The 15,316-nt window shown below is 36.9% G+C and overlaps 2 protein-coding genes across 9 annotated transcripts in view; one reads left to right on the forward strand and one right to left on the reverse strand.

Moving 5' to 3' along the window:
- Positions 1–15,316, reverse strand: part of LOC123519054 (galactose-3-O-sulfotransferase 3-like) — a 32,291-nt gene that overhangs the window by 1,727 nt on the left and 15,248 nt on the right. For 5 of the 8 annotated variants that reach the window (XM_045280213.1, XM_045280212.1, XM_045280218.1 and 2 more), the window contains one exon: positions 14,097–15,202. The exons of 1 other annotated variant lie outside the window; for it this stretch is intronic. In XM_045280213.1, the coding sequence (XP_045136148.1) occupies positions 15,100–15,202 (103 nt within the window). In that variant the 3' untranslated portion in view covers positions 14,097–15,099. Of the gene's footprint in view, positions 1–13,267; positions 13,374–14,096; positions 15,203–15,316 lie in introns of those variants that run through there. 2 more of the 8 variants (XM_045280214.1, XM_045280215.1) reach the window with 2 other exon arrangements.
- On the forward strand, positions 520–12,846 carry LOC123519053 (E3 ubiquitin-protein ligase Topors-like). The gene is made up of 2 exons (XM_045280210.1): positions 520–673; positions 9,779–12,846. Exon 2 carries the CDS (start codon positions 9,789–9,791, stop codon positions 12,234–12,236), a length of 2,448 nt encoding a protein of 815 aa, XP_045136145.1. The 5' UTR covers positions 520–673; positions 9,779–9,788; the 3' UTR covers positions 12,237–12,846.

Raw genomic sequence — 15,316 nt, forward strand, 5'->3', positions numbered from 1 at the left:
CAACCTTGTAAACCTATAATATTTGTTCTGATTTATTATTTTATATGTTATTCACACACACAGTGACTTATCTATCACTGTTACTAGTTACAAGTTGCAACTAGCTGCAAGCAACACTAGTTCATTACCATAATGATCAAAAATTGTCTGATATAGTTCCCTTTTGGTAAATGTATTGCATGTTAGTTACATATAGTGTCTCCCTGTGAGGTACCAGTTCCTATCGACACTACCTCATAGAAAAATACTATTATTAATTAAAAATTTTGTCTGCTCCACATATATAACACAATTTAAACTTAATAAACTAAGTCAATAAACCATGCATTTATTGTTACCCTTCCAGACGCTGCATTGTGGGTAAGGGACTTCGACGTGATCAATACTGAAGGACTTCGAGGGGTACACAAGATTAAAAGGTTGAGAACCCTGCCATATCAAGTTATATGCAATCCTAAGAAATAAACATAAATTATAGGAAAACAAAATTTACATTGCTCCGAATACGAAGTCAAACCGAACCGACGATTGAGGGCGAGTCATTTCGTAAACAAGGTGGAGAGGAGCCGAGACAACTACCATCCATCAGAACGAAAATTGGTGTTGTCTTCAAAGTGAGACATGTGGCAGATTCGTTAACTTCCAAAAGGGCCATTCGTCTACAATAAGAGAGGTAAAATTTCTTGTTCTGGTGCCTGGAGTACTCATATATGCTTGTGTTAGGTCCGTGGCGAGTGACTCCGTGGTAATGTTACAATCCTCGCACTTGAGATCTGTTCCCGAGGCCATTCATTGCATCTTCCTGCTAAAACATCGTGCTTTGGTTTCATTCCGACTGTAGCAAATACACTACATTTAACTACAGCCCTACACTGGGTAATTTTTAGCCTTATTTCACCCTGTCAGAAATTAATGAGTTTAAATGATGTAGGGGGATCTATGGTGGCGAAGATATCCCCACCCACTTCCCTCCGGTTAGGTGACTATATGTTTGATTAGGTTACTTTACCTCAGGGCGGTCCAAGGGGGAGGCAAAACCCCAGTGGTTAGGTTAGGGTTTTACTAAATATTAGGTTGGGTTAGTTTACCTTATCCATTGCTTAATATCTACTGTCAACTCAGAAAGTCGCTATAGTTTTCTCTTTTGTGCAGTTTTCTTGTTTTTGTTGAGTTGTTCAAGAAATCACAATGTATTCACTGCAAAATGTAATTTTTCAAATAAGCAAAGTGCTGGGCATCACTCTTATGTACACTTACAACTTCTAGATGAAATTAATGTTTTCTGGTAGCTTTCAACCCGTTTCAAATAAATATGTACTTCATCTTTGTCGCAAATCATTTTTTTTTTTTTTTTTTATCCCCCCATCTCTAATGGAAGCACAATTTTACTGTAAAATGAAGCAATCTTTTTTGGGCATATTTTGACCTGTTTTGAATGGATCTGCACTAACCAAACCTAAACCTAACCTAACTTAACCAAATCTTAAACTAACCTAACCCTAACCTAACATAGCCTGATATGTATTTTTCAGAACAAAATTTACTTTAAATAAAAGTCATTACCTTATTTCTCTTCGTAAAACCTGGCAATACAATGGATATGATCGAGGCAACACCTTGCCCGGGCAGACATCTTTCATAGACTGAATTCAAATAGTCACTTGTCTCCACAAACTGCTTTGATTGGCTAGATTTATTCTGTATTATTTTTATTGGTCAATGGTTGCATGCCCAAACAAAGGAACCAATCATTGCCATTCATTTCACTTATGCACAAGTAATATGACAATATGCACACACAAACAAACACATGCAACGTTATTCTTCAGTACCAGGTAGTCCATCACATGGGTGAGTGTTGCTCGCTCTCCCCAAAAAGTGGTAAATTTTTAAACATTTTTATCAACGTTACAAACAATTTTCGACAGGTATGTATGGGTTCAATTACTTAGAATGAAAAGCTTTATAAGATGAGAAGGGTAACAAAGGCCATGTTGCTGTTGGTGTAAAAGTAAAATAATACCAAAATTTTTATTTTCATGAGTGATGTCTGGTGACTGTGTAGCAATATTTCAATGCTACCAGCTATCTCTGAACTCCACTACTGACAATATTTAAAGGGTTGGCCCAACCTACTTGATGTAACAGCTAGACATAAGAAACAGGTGGGCCAATCAACTGCTGGCATGCCAACACAATGAATAAATGTATAGTAAATGAAAATAGATATTAAAGTAACATGGGGTGGAAGAGTATGCCATATGCAGTGAACTTAAGTTCAATCTGTAAAACTGAATAATTAATTATGATATTCAAAGTATTGAATATGGAAAATGACAAAACCCCGACACACTTGTCACTTGTTCTGGCAACATATGAAATGTAGCCAGAATTAGATTTTACAAATGGACATGGTAAAACATTAATTTGGATGGATTTTTGCTTTGATTTATTATGATCTGCAGCTTGATTTCAAAGTATATTGATGCAAATGCATAAAGAAAAGCATACCTAAATAACAAAAAGCTAAATTTTATTCATATAAAAATATTCATGTCAATTCCACAAAAAAAGTTTTCTTAATATTAAGTTGCCATCAAGAATTGCCACACTCCTACACAGACTGAAAAATGACCACACACTTATCTTTGGCAAGTCTTCAGGCACTACTCTTAGCTGATGAGGCTGGTGCAGTCATAGCGGCGTGACGTGAAGGAGTTGGCCAAGTGATCGTGCGAGGGAAAAAATTATGTTTATATATATATATATATATATATATATATATATATATATATATATATATATATATATATATATATATATATATATATATATATATATATATCAATGTCTGGAGACATGTATAGTGAATTATTTTATATGAATACAAAGTAGAAAAGTTGAATTATGTTATGCATATGTCGGAATCTACTAATTACAAATAACTTTAGAGATACAGTGGTGCCTTGCAATATTGGACCTTACAGTAATGGATTTCGTTCAATAACAGATTGGACTAACCTAACCTAACCAATTTTTTTTTAGATCGTTATGGCAGAATTTTTCCCCTCCCCACGAATCCATAGTTTCCAAGTGGCCGGACAGACAAATACACTTAAGACAAGATAAATAACCCAAAAAGACATGCTAGATATATAACATTGTAACTCTATGTTCTACTCTATTGTTTGTCAACGATTTACAAAACTTGTAATAAGGTGGAGAGTGACACTCATGGTGATTTGTGGTCCCTAGCTGGTTGGACTTGTGGCCTGGCAAAGTGAAATGCTAGTTATGCATTTTTGTTTGAATGTTGTTGGGCAAGTGAGGATAATGACACTGCCACAGAGAGAGAGAGAGAGAGAGAGAGAGAGAGAGAGAGAGAGAGAGAGGGAGCACCACAGCTGACCAAAGTGCAGACTGCAGATGACACTCAAAAATTTAATCTCCAATCACTAGATTTTTGTCTTCATTTAACAGTCTATTGAAGTCTACAATTTAATTTCTTTCTTCTTTCGACTGAGGGTAATTTAGTATGAAGTGGATTAGCCTTTCTTCTTGCAAATGACATAATGAGCAAAGTATTTCATTGGTGTATTGCCAGCGGAGGTGGCGAGAACAATGTAAACAAAATGACACAGCTGCCTAATACAGTGATACCTCGACATATGAATTTAATTCCTTCCGTGACGATCGTTGTATATAAAAAAAATCATATATCAAATCAATTTTTCCCATAGAAATTAATGTAATTAGAATTAATTTGTTCTAGTGATACAAATTTACCGTATATTACTGCTTGCAAGACACACTTTTTTTCCTAAAAAATACCCTGAAAAATACTAGTGCGTCTTCCAAGATGAATGTTGTATTGTAAGGCAACCCCCAACCTCAAGTGAGCTTGGACACTTGACCAATAGCAACCTGGATTTGTATGTTGAGTCATTACATTATGATGTTAGCTTAAGTACTATTTAATTTAGCCTTTTATATTATGTAAACTCAGTACTTAGGTGTTACAAGTATTTCCAATACCATAATCCTTCCTGCAGCCTACTCAGCGTGTGGAGAAAATGGGCCGCTCCCTCGTCTCATTGCAACACACACATACATGCACACGAACGCACACACATGCTAGGTGCCTTTATACCTTTATTAATAGAACATCCAAATGGCTTACTCATTCAAGCAAGAGTCAAAACTCCACTTGTGAATTGTATTCACATTGATAAAGCCTGTGAAGCACAATTGCAAAATAAAATAAATACAAACTGCAACACTTAACGACGCGTTCGGTTTCGGGCGATCGGACAAGTGTTTCTGTAATGTAAACAATACGTCCAAAACATGCCGTTGCATGCCACTAAAACAAGAAGAGATGGACTGTTTCACTGTGTATATGTATTTACCTATGGTTTTTTATTTACATAGTTTTAAATTTGTGGTGGGTGCTCCAGCAAATTTGTAATGAGTGGTGAAACAATAGTGTCTTGCAGACTCCTTGCTTCTTATGTTTTTTGTGTTCAATGGTCGGGTATATGGTGAATGTGTTCTTGTATGAGAATGACTTTTTTTTCTTAGAAATTTCTTTAAAATATTAGGGTGCGTCTTCCAAGATGCAGCGTCTTGCAAGCCATAAAATATGATACTCCCCTAAAAAATTAACATGCTTTAAATACCAATCAAATATAGATTTAATATAAGATAAATACAGTGTTCATTGTATGCATGATATAAGTGTACTGTATTGCCCAAAATAACAACTTAACTTGCAGAACTCGGGCCATGTCAATAGACATTCATCATGCAAGACTCGGGGCACGTGGATAGACATTTAGGCATTTTTTGGGGCCATGTCTTGGCTATTTTCTTCTCCATTTCTTTGCTTGTGAGCTGGCAACACTCATCAGGAGTAAACATGCTATACGTCACTGTGTCATGAACTCCCACGATGGACAGTGGGAGCGACAGTGATTTCACGGTGTCCGATTCCGCCACCTCTCCCGCGCACCTTTCTTCTACACCTTGGGTCTCTCGCCATGTTGCGGGGAGACAACTTTTGAATGAGAGTGGTATCAGAACAGGAGAGAGAGAGAGAGAGAGAGAGAGAGAGAGAGAGAGAGAGAGAGAGAGAGAATACAAGGGGGGGCCATCTTCTATAGCTCTAGTCAAGGCCACTGAACCCAATCGGACGCAAGGCCACGTACACCAATGGTACCACCTCATTCAACCTGTGATATTTTGGTAACCATAGCATCTAGAGACTTCTGTTTTTTTGCACTGCAAAGAGGAGGGCTTGCTTGTAGGTAGAACACCATTTGTGCTCACTCATTTATTGAATTTCCAAGTGTAATCAGTATGTGAATACAGGTTATTTTGTGTGTTTCTCGCCAAACTTGCTGAATTAGTGCGAGTGAAAATTAACTTCGTATATGTAGTAGAGATGTACCGATACCAAGATTTTGGTCGATTCCGATACCGATACCGATACCACCTAATTGGGCTGATACCGATACTACTACTTATAGTGATTACTACACTGGACACCAGGATGAGTTGGTGGACGGCGAGCGTTATCAGATGGGAAGCTTTGTTTTAGGGGATGCTGTAAGTCCTTCTGAGAACGTTTGTGAAATAGGAGCAATTCTAGAAGCTTTTTGAAGCCATCTGCAAAGGTAAATTACTCAGTAATTGGAATGAATATCTTCTCAGTCTTCTGATTCTTGTCAGTTATTTTAAATTCTTACTTCTTACTCCTTTAGTGACCATTTGGTCTTGTGCATTTTCATTATTAATTTTATTGACGATATTTTGGCGATCAAAAATATTTTTAAAATTATTAAAATTGTAAAACAGACACAAAATATTAGCAAAAGAAACTCATTTTGTTGTGTATGTTTCTCTTTTATTAAATCTGACATCCTTTGATATTAATTCATTACACATTAGTTGACCAATTCAGAAAAATGAGCTTTCACCTAATAATTTCAGTTAAATAGAAAAAAGTTTAGTTTATTCTAAATTTCTAGGTTGTGGCTTATTACCACAGAAAGCAGTATTCTATGACATACGGTAATCACCACTGAAACTTAATACGCTGTATTATATTAATTTGGTGTCATCAATATCTTATATCGATTATATCACTAAGTAGTAAATTCCTTTTAGGTATCAGAATTATCGGCATAAAATAAGCCGATACCAATGCCCAAAAAATGGGCCGATACCGCTGATACCGATACCAATGCATCGGTACATCTCTAATATGTAGTACAAAGGAGGAATTGGCGAGTTACCCATGCCTTACTATTGGCACACCACATGACCTGAAGTTTATCTTTTAACACCTTATGTGTTTTAAAGGCCCTGGGGTTCTCAGAATGATACATCAACAATGGTTTGACTTTACAGTCACCACTAGCGTTAGCGCACAGGGCCATGTTACAGATATGGATGGCTATTCGTATCTTAAAAATATCTTTAAAGGGGTAAATTATGTGAAATTTTTCGTCGTACATAAAAAAAATTGTATGTTGGGGCGTTCATATCTCGAGGTATTACTGTATCTCTTTCTCTCTTTCTCTCTCTCCAAGAAGTATTTGTTCACGTTGCAGATTACTGTCTTAGATTGGCTGTGAGGGTGGGTATATAGTGAGTTTGTAGCAGGACAATACTCATTAGCAAGACTGCATAAGGTGGGGACTTGTGAGGTATTGGCCCTTGGCAGTGTAGCATTTAGAGTACTGGGGGGTCTGTGCACAAGGCGGGTCTGTGCATTATGTCCCATGTTAAGTCTCATAACACATAAACAGAGTGGAAATGACGAGGCATAGTTCAAATTTTTCTGCCAGTATCTTTCTCCTGTTGTGTGCAAACCAGAGAGAACTAGGCAGTATGTTTTCCACCATAAGTGAGGTATGTTGTGGTCTGTTAACAATTTCAATTGTATACATGAATATCAGTGTTAGTCATTGCGCCATCTATTTTCATACAAAACTAACATAACTTGTCAATGAATTCATTGTTATTATACCTGGCTGTCAAATGCTTGAAGATAAACATGTCTAGTCTAAACAAATAAGGAATTGTATGGGTAACATGTAAACCTTCCATAAAAGGCCCTTGGAGGGTAGTACACCAATCAGGGTAGGGCATTACTAGGCTATAGTAAAACTAAATGTACTGGCCCACAGGGTGATGCTGATAATCCTTGCTATGTTGCCATATCTTTCATTAATTCAAAGAAAATGGAATAACAGTCTTATATTCAAGTTAATGCATGATTTTGCAAAAAAAAAAAAAAAAAAAAAAAAAAAAGAGGTCGGGACACAAGATATATGAAGATCTCAGCTGTAAAGGTGCTGTTTATGTAATATAGTGAGTGGTGAGAAGAAACATAAGATGAGACAACAGTTAATTTTAGTTATTGCCCCAAGCTCCACTTATTTATTGAACATTATTGGATGGAGAGACTTTTTTTCCTTGGTGTGGCTGTACAACATTAAGATGGGGTAGCGTCAGTGTGTACTTCTGTTGTGGCAACCAGAAAGCGAGTCAATTTGCACATGCATGCCTGCCTGGTGACCTGACTCCCCCACTTCCCTAGGGAAAAAAAAAAATACAAAGCTAGTTTGCAATCTCTCTCTCTCTCTCTCTCTCCTTGACAGGCAAGAGGAATTATTAACTACTTAATGAGAGCGATTTTGATACCTTGTGGATAAAAATGAACTTAAGATACCTAACTCGGTAACCCTACATAACCTATTGTGCAAATCCGGCAGTAGGAATACTGAGCCGTCCTAATCTTTCTTCACTTACAGTACTCCATGCTGAGAAATTGCAGCAATAGAGGTCAGCGAGATACCCGCCACCATAGCAAATACTATTTTACACTACTGGTGAAACTTTCGTGGTTGTATTCCAGTTTGTGGGTTCTGTAGATGATATTGTTTGCTTAAGGTATTACAAATTGCCTCCTCTACTGTACCTGCTTTAGGATTGGGGAACACTTTTCTATAGAGAACACATCTTAAATTTACCTCAATGGCGATGTGGTACAAAAATTTGAAGGATTTCAGAAGTAATTTTGGAAACACCAATTAATATAGAAAACAGGGAGAGAAAGACAGAGGCAAGGTAAGGAGGTGGAGTGGCACTAGAGAAAGGAGGCAAGCCTATGGGGAGGTGGCAATAGTGTTGGGGTAGTCTACTCTGACTTTGACAATCTCTTCTTCCCGTCCTTTGTCACCTCAGCAATGTCCTTCAGGCAGTCATTAAATGTTTGTTTAAGATGCCACAGGCAGTCATTAAATGCTTGTTTAAGATGCCACAGAACCACATGGGAATTGGCTATTACACCAAATGGGAAACTATATTGTTATTTCTCTATTCTTGGTAAGACAAATTTTTTATTACTGTACACTTTTTGAATAATAATGAGCTTTTTATTTCAACATTGAGTGTACAACAAGACAGATTAAATTTTGAAAGTAATTTTTTGCATTATTTAAAGAGAATAAATGGGATATTTAAGGGTCTCACAGACAAATCACTCAGTAATGGAGAACGTCTCACCCCTGTAGTGTCCGTTATTGCAAGGCACAACTGTACAACCGTTTACATTTTTTCAGTGAGTTTTTAGAGTGGCAACTATATATGAGTTGATGGTAGGATATTGGTAAAATAAAACTAATATTCAGTAACTTTGAAATATGCTGTAATTTGCAAAATTTTGTAAATAAATAAAATGTGTTCAATAACCTTAAAGTGGTTGTTATATCCAAAATGCAATAAACATAATATCAGCTAATGGTAAGGTTCCAGGCTATCATGTGCTACCTACCATTATATCTAGATATTTCCTCAAACCACACCATGATTTAGCTTGCATTTTATCAAGTAAAACAGTTAATTTTTTTATGATAAAGTGGAATTTCCTACATTGTAAGAAGAATCAGTTTCCAGTGATAAACTATGCAAACATGAATAAGTGATAACTAAGCCATGAAAGACTCGGTGTTCACTGTACTTGAGTGCAGAGCAAATTGGTACTTGGGATATCGTAATAACAAAACATACTGATCTTGTAGCAGACACATGGTAATAAAGAACAAATATTGTGTAACAGTGAATTGGATTTCAGAGAATGTCTGTATATACAAACAAAAAGAAAATTGTATATATACATACCAAACACTTTCCTAATACATAAGTATGAGTACCTATGTACATGTACTAAACACTAAACAGGTTAATCTAAAACTAACTTCATGAGGCTGCTAATCCAAATCCTGAGGGACTATCAACCATGTAGTCTTTTAAGGACAAATATTAAATCTAAGCTTGTAATATATTATCTAAATGAGTTCTTTACGACCTGCTGCATAACAATATCACCTCTCACAAGACCCTCACTAATTGCCAGAATGGAATCTGATTGCCACTTTGTGTTTCCTGTCTTGGTCTTATTTTGTAGTAATTGATTCACTTGAAATATGCTTGTAAAAAAGACTGAGAGGGCTATATCAAAGGAGGAGCTCCTTAAAAGGCCTTCTAACTATATACCTAATCTTTTCCAGAATGTTATTTACTTTATTATTTTGTCATCACTGATTTTTCCACAAGTATTTCTTATGGGAGGTTATTTCTTTATGTGTGTGTGTGTGTGTGTGTGTGTGTGTGTGTGTGTGTGTGTGTGTGTGTGAGTGATACGGTTACTTTGGTAAGGGATGAAATTGAATTTTTGGAGTTTAGATATTTAATTAAAATCTACTTGCAGGTGTTCCAGGATGCCGTCCCCAAGAGAGGAACAAGACCATGGAGATGACACTTCATCAGGCAAAAGATTGGATTCAAGCAAGCCTGGAAGTGAGAACAAGAATTCACAAGGAAGCCCACCTAGAAGCCCAGCTAGCACCACTTCTCTTATTTCAGATGACACATGTCCCATCTGTCTGGGCAACATCACTGACAAGTGTATGGCAAACTCTTGTCAGCACTGTTTTTGTTTGGTGTGCCTCAAGGAATGGTCTAAGCAAAAAGCAGTGTGTCCATTGTGTAAAGAACGCTTCACCAAGATCATCTATGACATCAAATCTGATAAAGAATTCAAGGAATGGAAAGTACCTCGGTCTGAGCCATATGTTCCCCTCACCAACATTGATTCATTTCTTTTCCCTGACAGAAGATTCTTTGGTTACAGAACAACAAATTTTCCTGGAGCTGCTACTTTACGGCGTCAGCATCCAGGAAGCACAGCACCCATTGCTGATGCTATCCCTTCAGGTCCTCGAGAACGCAGCTCAGCTTCGTATAATATGCGAGGCTCCTCTTTCTTTAGACTTAATATTTACCTTAACAATGAATGGGTGCAGCCCATTGCAGATATAACTGGAAGATATAGACAGAGCTCACCACAGCTTTATCGGGAGCAGCCTGCTCTTACCCATCGTCTTGTACCATGGGTTAATAGAGAGCTGGCTGCACTTTTACATTCTGCCAGAATTGGGATAGTATTGACGGAGGTTATGGATCTCATTGAGAGATATCCCATTAATTCTCGTGAGTTTCGACGGGCTGTACGACCACATCTTGGAAGTCGAACTAGGCATTTTGTCCATGAATTCTACAATTTTGCTCGATCTCCATATGACATGGTAGGCCATGATAATGCTGCTCATTATGTGACACGATATGGGTTTGATGATGAGAGCAGCAGTGATAGTAGTAGCTCGGAAGACAGTGATGCAGTAGTGGAAGTTGATGTGCAAGGGAATCCTGTTACTTCTACCACTAGTAGGGCACAACAAAGTTCTGCAGTTGCACCAGACACTGTTGAGAGGGAAGAAATCCTCACTCAAGAAGGATCTGTATTGATTAGCAGTGATGAAAGTTCCTCAAATGAAATCCCACAGCAATCAAATTTGTTCATGCAATCACGCTTTAGTGAAAACCATAACCCAGAGCCTCCTGTGTCGTCCTCCTACATGATGAATCAGCTAGTAGGACGTGCTAGGAGTTTCCTTAACTCAATCAATGAAGGAGCTTCTACATCAGTAGCTGAAGATGCAACAATCAGAAGTAATGCAAGAAAGAAACTGAAGAGAGAAATTCCATCAGATAGTGATGATTCAGATGCTTGCATGATTGTTGAAGAAGTTAATAAGAGACAGCGGACGCCAGAGATCATCACTTTGGACAGTGAAGAAGAAAAATCTATGCCATCCTTACCTATCCGTGGAAAGCATTTTGAAGATAAATATGGTCATGACTCAAGAAATGATGATAGGACTTCTCAACAAGAAAGGAAAGGTAAAAGAAAACCTAGTTTAAATAGAACAAACTTTCCAATTCCTCTCTCACAGTCAAATGCTACTGCTTCTTCCAGGATGTCAAATAGAGATCATAGCTATTGTAATGTGCAAGAAGTTGCAGCATTTACTTGTAGTGTCAGGCAAAGAATTGATCAGTCTTCCTCATCAGATGGTAACTACAACATTATAAAAACTGTACAAAAGGGCACACACAAACGGTTCATCATATCTTCAGACAGTGAAAGCAGTGTTGAAAGGAAAAAAAATAGGCATAAAGAAAAGTCTAAAACTAGAAAGACTGTTGGTGCACACAAGAATGAGGAAATAAGCAGGGGAGATGGTTGTGGCTCAAGTTCTTGGCATGATACAAATTCACCTATAAGAAAAAGAAGGAAAGACCACAAATCCAAAGTCAAAAGCTCCTCACAGTCACACCTTTGGACATCTCACAAGAAGCATAGTTCTAACCACCTCTGTGTTTCTGAAAATTCAAGTAACAGTTGGTGTAACTCAGATAATGTGTGGACACCTCCATCTACTAGTACAACAGAGAGAAGTTCCTCCAGGGATGATCATGATGGGCAAGATGGATCCTCAAGTGAATGCTCTTCAGTTGCAAAAAAAATTCACTACAAGGGAAAAAAAGGTGATCATAGTAATTCAAAATCAAAATATTTCAGTAAGAAAGGTAAACATAAGAAAAAGGATAAACATAAGGAAAAAAGTAAAAAAGTTAAAAAAGGAAAGCATAAGAAAAAATGCAAGTCAAAAAGGACTAACTGTAGCTCAAGCTCAGATTCAGATTCTGTGTCAGATTCATCAGAAGAGAGGATTTGCAGGCATAAAAAGAAAAGGAGGAGAATCAAAGAGTCTAACTCATGTAGGAGAGTCAAGTGCAATGAGTATTGTTCCTCTTCTGACTAAAGAAAACCTATAAACATTCCATTTTGTCTTCTCATTTGATAACCATCTGTTGATGAGAAAGTGTAAGTCAACATGATCCGAGACAGTAAATTTGTTTGGTATCGATTCATCTTATGTATGCGGAGGTATGACGTTCACATTCACCATGTGATATAAGTGAAGTCTTAGGTTTTAAGATTACCTGAGCAATTTGTAAATACTATGTAAATTTAAGAGATAATTGTCAGGAGCAATGTTGGAAAAAAAGTTGAAAATGGCAATACTTACATTTGTTATAGAAATATCATGTTTTAATGTAATGAGATATACAAATGCATTTATCCATCTTTAAATCAGAAAAACTACCAAGATCTTAATTTGTGCTGTTCTGTGTTGGTTTATCACCATTAAGTGTTTTTCCTATACTATTCAAACAACATTTAGAGCTTTATACCAAAAAATGAATATATTTTATTCTTGGATATCTAAATTAGAGTTAAAAAGTGTAGATTGTGGGAGAAAAGTTAAAGGACTGCAACACAGAAACACAACTGTTACAATGTATAAACAAACAAAAAAATATGCTAAGCTTCATTTGTTTATCTTGCTAATAAATATTTCACGGGTTGAAGCATGTTATTTTCTTTACGCTCCTTACACCAGAACCAAACAGCATACAAGAAATAAGATACCATTATCCTCTGAGAAACAGTGACCTTGCAGCAACTGAAGTGAGAATCATGAAAATAGAAGGGGATCAGTTCTCTACAATCTCATAGTACAAGGATAAGCTGCAAAGCATACCAGAGTGTTTCTTCATCAGAGTATATATATCAAGACTGGTTGCTGCCTTAGAATAAATCATATTCCTAATAAGTCTGCTCAGACAGGACAAATCTTTTGTTCTCAAGTAGATGTTACCAATTTTATTTGTTCCCCATTCACCTGTATAATTCATGAACATTTCTCCTTACTCCACATATCCTTCATGCTGCTTATTAGCATTCTTCGGTTAGCAGATTTAGCAGATTCACTCAAATCAAACCAAAATCTACTCAAATAATTTATTTTTGTCTTTCAACTTGAGACAGGCCAGAAAGTAGACATCTACCAGGCAAAGGCACCATACATTTTTCAGTGTCACCCACTTCTGCACTCCTGTAGAAAATTAAATGTGCATTGAACTTGGTGACACCATCTCCTCAGTAATGGTTAAGTCAAGCTCCCTTCCATAGGAACAGCCCAAACAATTGACCTTGCAACCACTTTAACTCACATTTACATACTGTACTTACTACATCACTAAAGATTAAAGCAGTAGACTGTCTTTGGTATCACTGGCCAGTGCTGTAATCATATGCTGGCTAGGATGGGTGCTGATGCTATCATGCTCCACTCATTGTTTGAGCTTGTGCTGCATCTGTTGTTGCATTTTGGGGATGTGAAAGAGGACTGCATGCCAATGGGGATCCTGTCTGGTCCAGGCATATTTTTGGTCATTGCAACAATGCCACTACATACAGTTTAGGATGACAATTCTCCCTACCACATGTAGAGCTGCTGCAGTGTTGGTGTCATGTGGATGTTTCTCAGTTGTGCATTTGGAATGTTGTGTTTGTAATGATTTCAAGGCTGCCATAGAGTCTTCTGTGTTCCGTGATGGTGCCATGAAATTTTCATTGGGGAACTGATGGGGGCTGGGCTAAAATGTGGAGGGACTTCACAAAATGTCATCAAAGTAAAGTATTGATGGCATATTGCTATGTATATGTACTAAGGTACCTACATTTCAGACACCTGTACTCTTTGAAAATGCAGTGTTAACATAACAATTTTTTTATCTCATCTAAAATTCTGCCCAAGGAAATACATAAAACAAAAAAATCCAGAATAATGTATTTTCAATGTCTATTGCCATTAAGGTAAAAGCTACTCTATCAAAAGAAATAAAATATAGACACGTGTACGCATGTAGTTAACATGGCTGAAAAGAATTATTCAAAATGAAGTTAATACAATCTGAGAAAGAATAGTAGAAGTAAGAGCATGGTAAATAGCTCAGGAACTTTAAATCAAGATGTTACTTTAAAATTATATGCCTGTTCTGGTCACTGGCAGCAAATGTGTGTATAATAACATCAATGTTCAGCTGCTTGCCCCTCCTAAAATTAACTGATATTACAGCAAAGTAAACAATATTTTGGAATAGGGCTCATTATTGAGGGGTCTCAATCCCCTCAAAAACCCCTTGACACTGCCACTGTGTGTGTTTGGCAACATGAAGGGCATGTGAGGTGAGGTGTAGAGAGAAGGGGGAAGGGGAGGCATCAGAAAAAACTGAGCTCACTCGATATTCAAGCTTCACCATATGTGTCAATAAAGGTGAAATTATTCTAAACATCAGTGTTAGTACAACAATTTAACCGAACTTATAAAGAAAACCTTAGAGCTCCACCTACAGCCAGATAAGGGAGGAGTTTATATTTCACAAGATATGAAATTGAGCATAACTGAAAGTACAATATAGTATTCTGAAACAATTGGTTTCCTCATAAGACCAGTGTTCAAAGCTTAAAAAGATGATACATTAAGTTCTCAAGACCATTTTTCCTATTCATAATATAGAATAATTATTAAACGATCAACAAGATACAATTTTTATAAGAACCTGTTATAAGAAACAGAGACAAAACTCAGGAAGATTTGAAGAACCAGTTAATTATTTTAAGATTCTGTCTTCCTTCCTTGTCTTTTGCATCAAGTAGTTCACCAAAAAAGTTTAATTTTATCTATAACTTGAATAGTTTTTGTACTAACAATTAACAGTTTCCATATTACCTTTGGGTGTCTCCTTCAACTGTACATCATTATTTTTTTTCTAGCTTTACTTGTTTTCTTCATTTATTATAGTTGGTAGCCTCTTCATTATTAGTGAATCTACCTCCTTTCTTGTCCATTTACGGCTCTCCTCTGATGACTGCCTGAACCTGACAAAGGCCAGGAAGAAAGGTGTGAGAGAGAGAGAGAGAGAGAGAGAGAGAGAGAGAGAGAGAGAGAGAGAGAGAGAGAGAGAGAGAGAGAGAGAGAGAGAGAGAGAGAGA

Source organism: Portunus trituberculatus, chromosome 44 (assembly GCF_017591435.1).
Source record: "Portunus trituberculatus isolate SZX2019 chromosome 44, ASM1759143v1, whole genome shotgun sequence".
NCBI classification, from domain to species: Eukaryota; Metazoa; Arthropoda; class Malacostraca; order Decapoda; family Portunidae; genus Portunus; species Portunus trituberculatus.

Excerpts from the sequence above, each read along its gene's own strand:
- LOC123519053 (XM_045280210.1), top strand. The coding sequence starts at position 9,789 with ATGCCGTCCCCAAGAGAGGAACAAGACCATGGAGATGACACTTCATCA.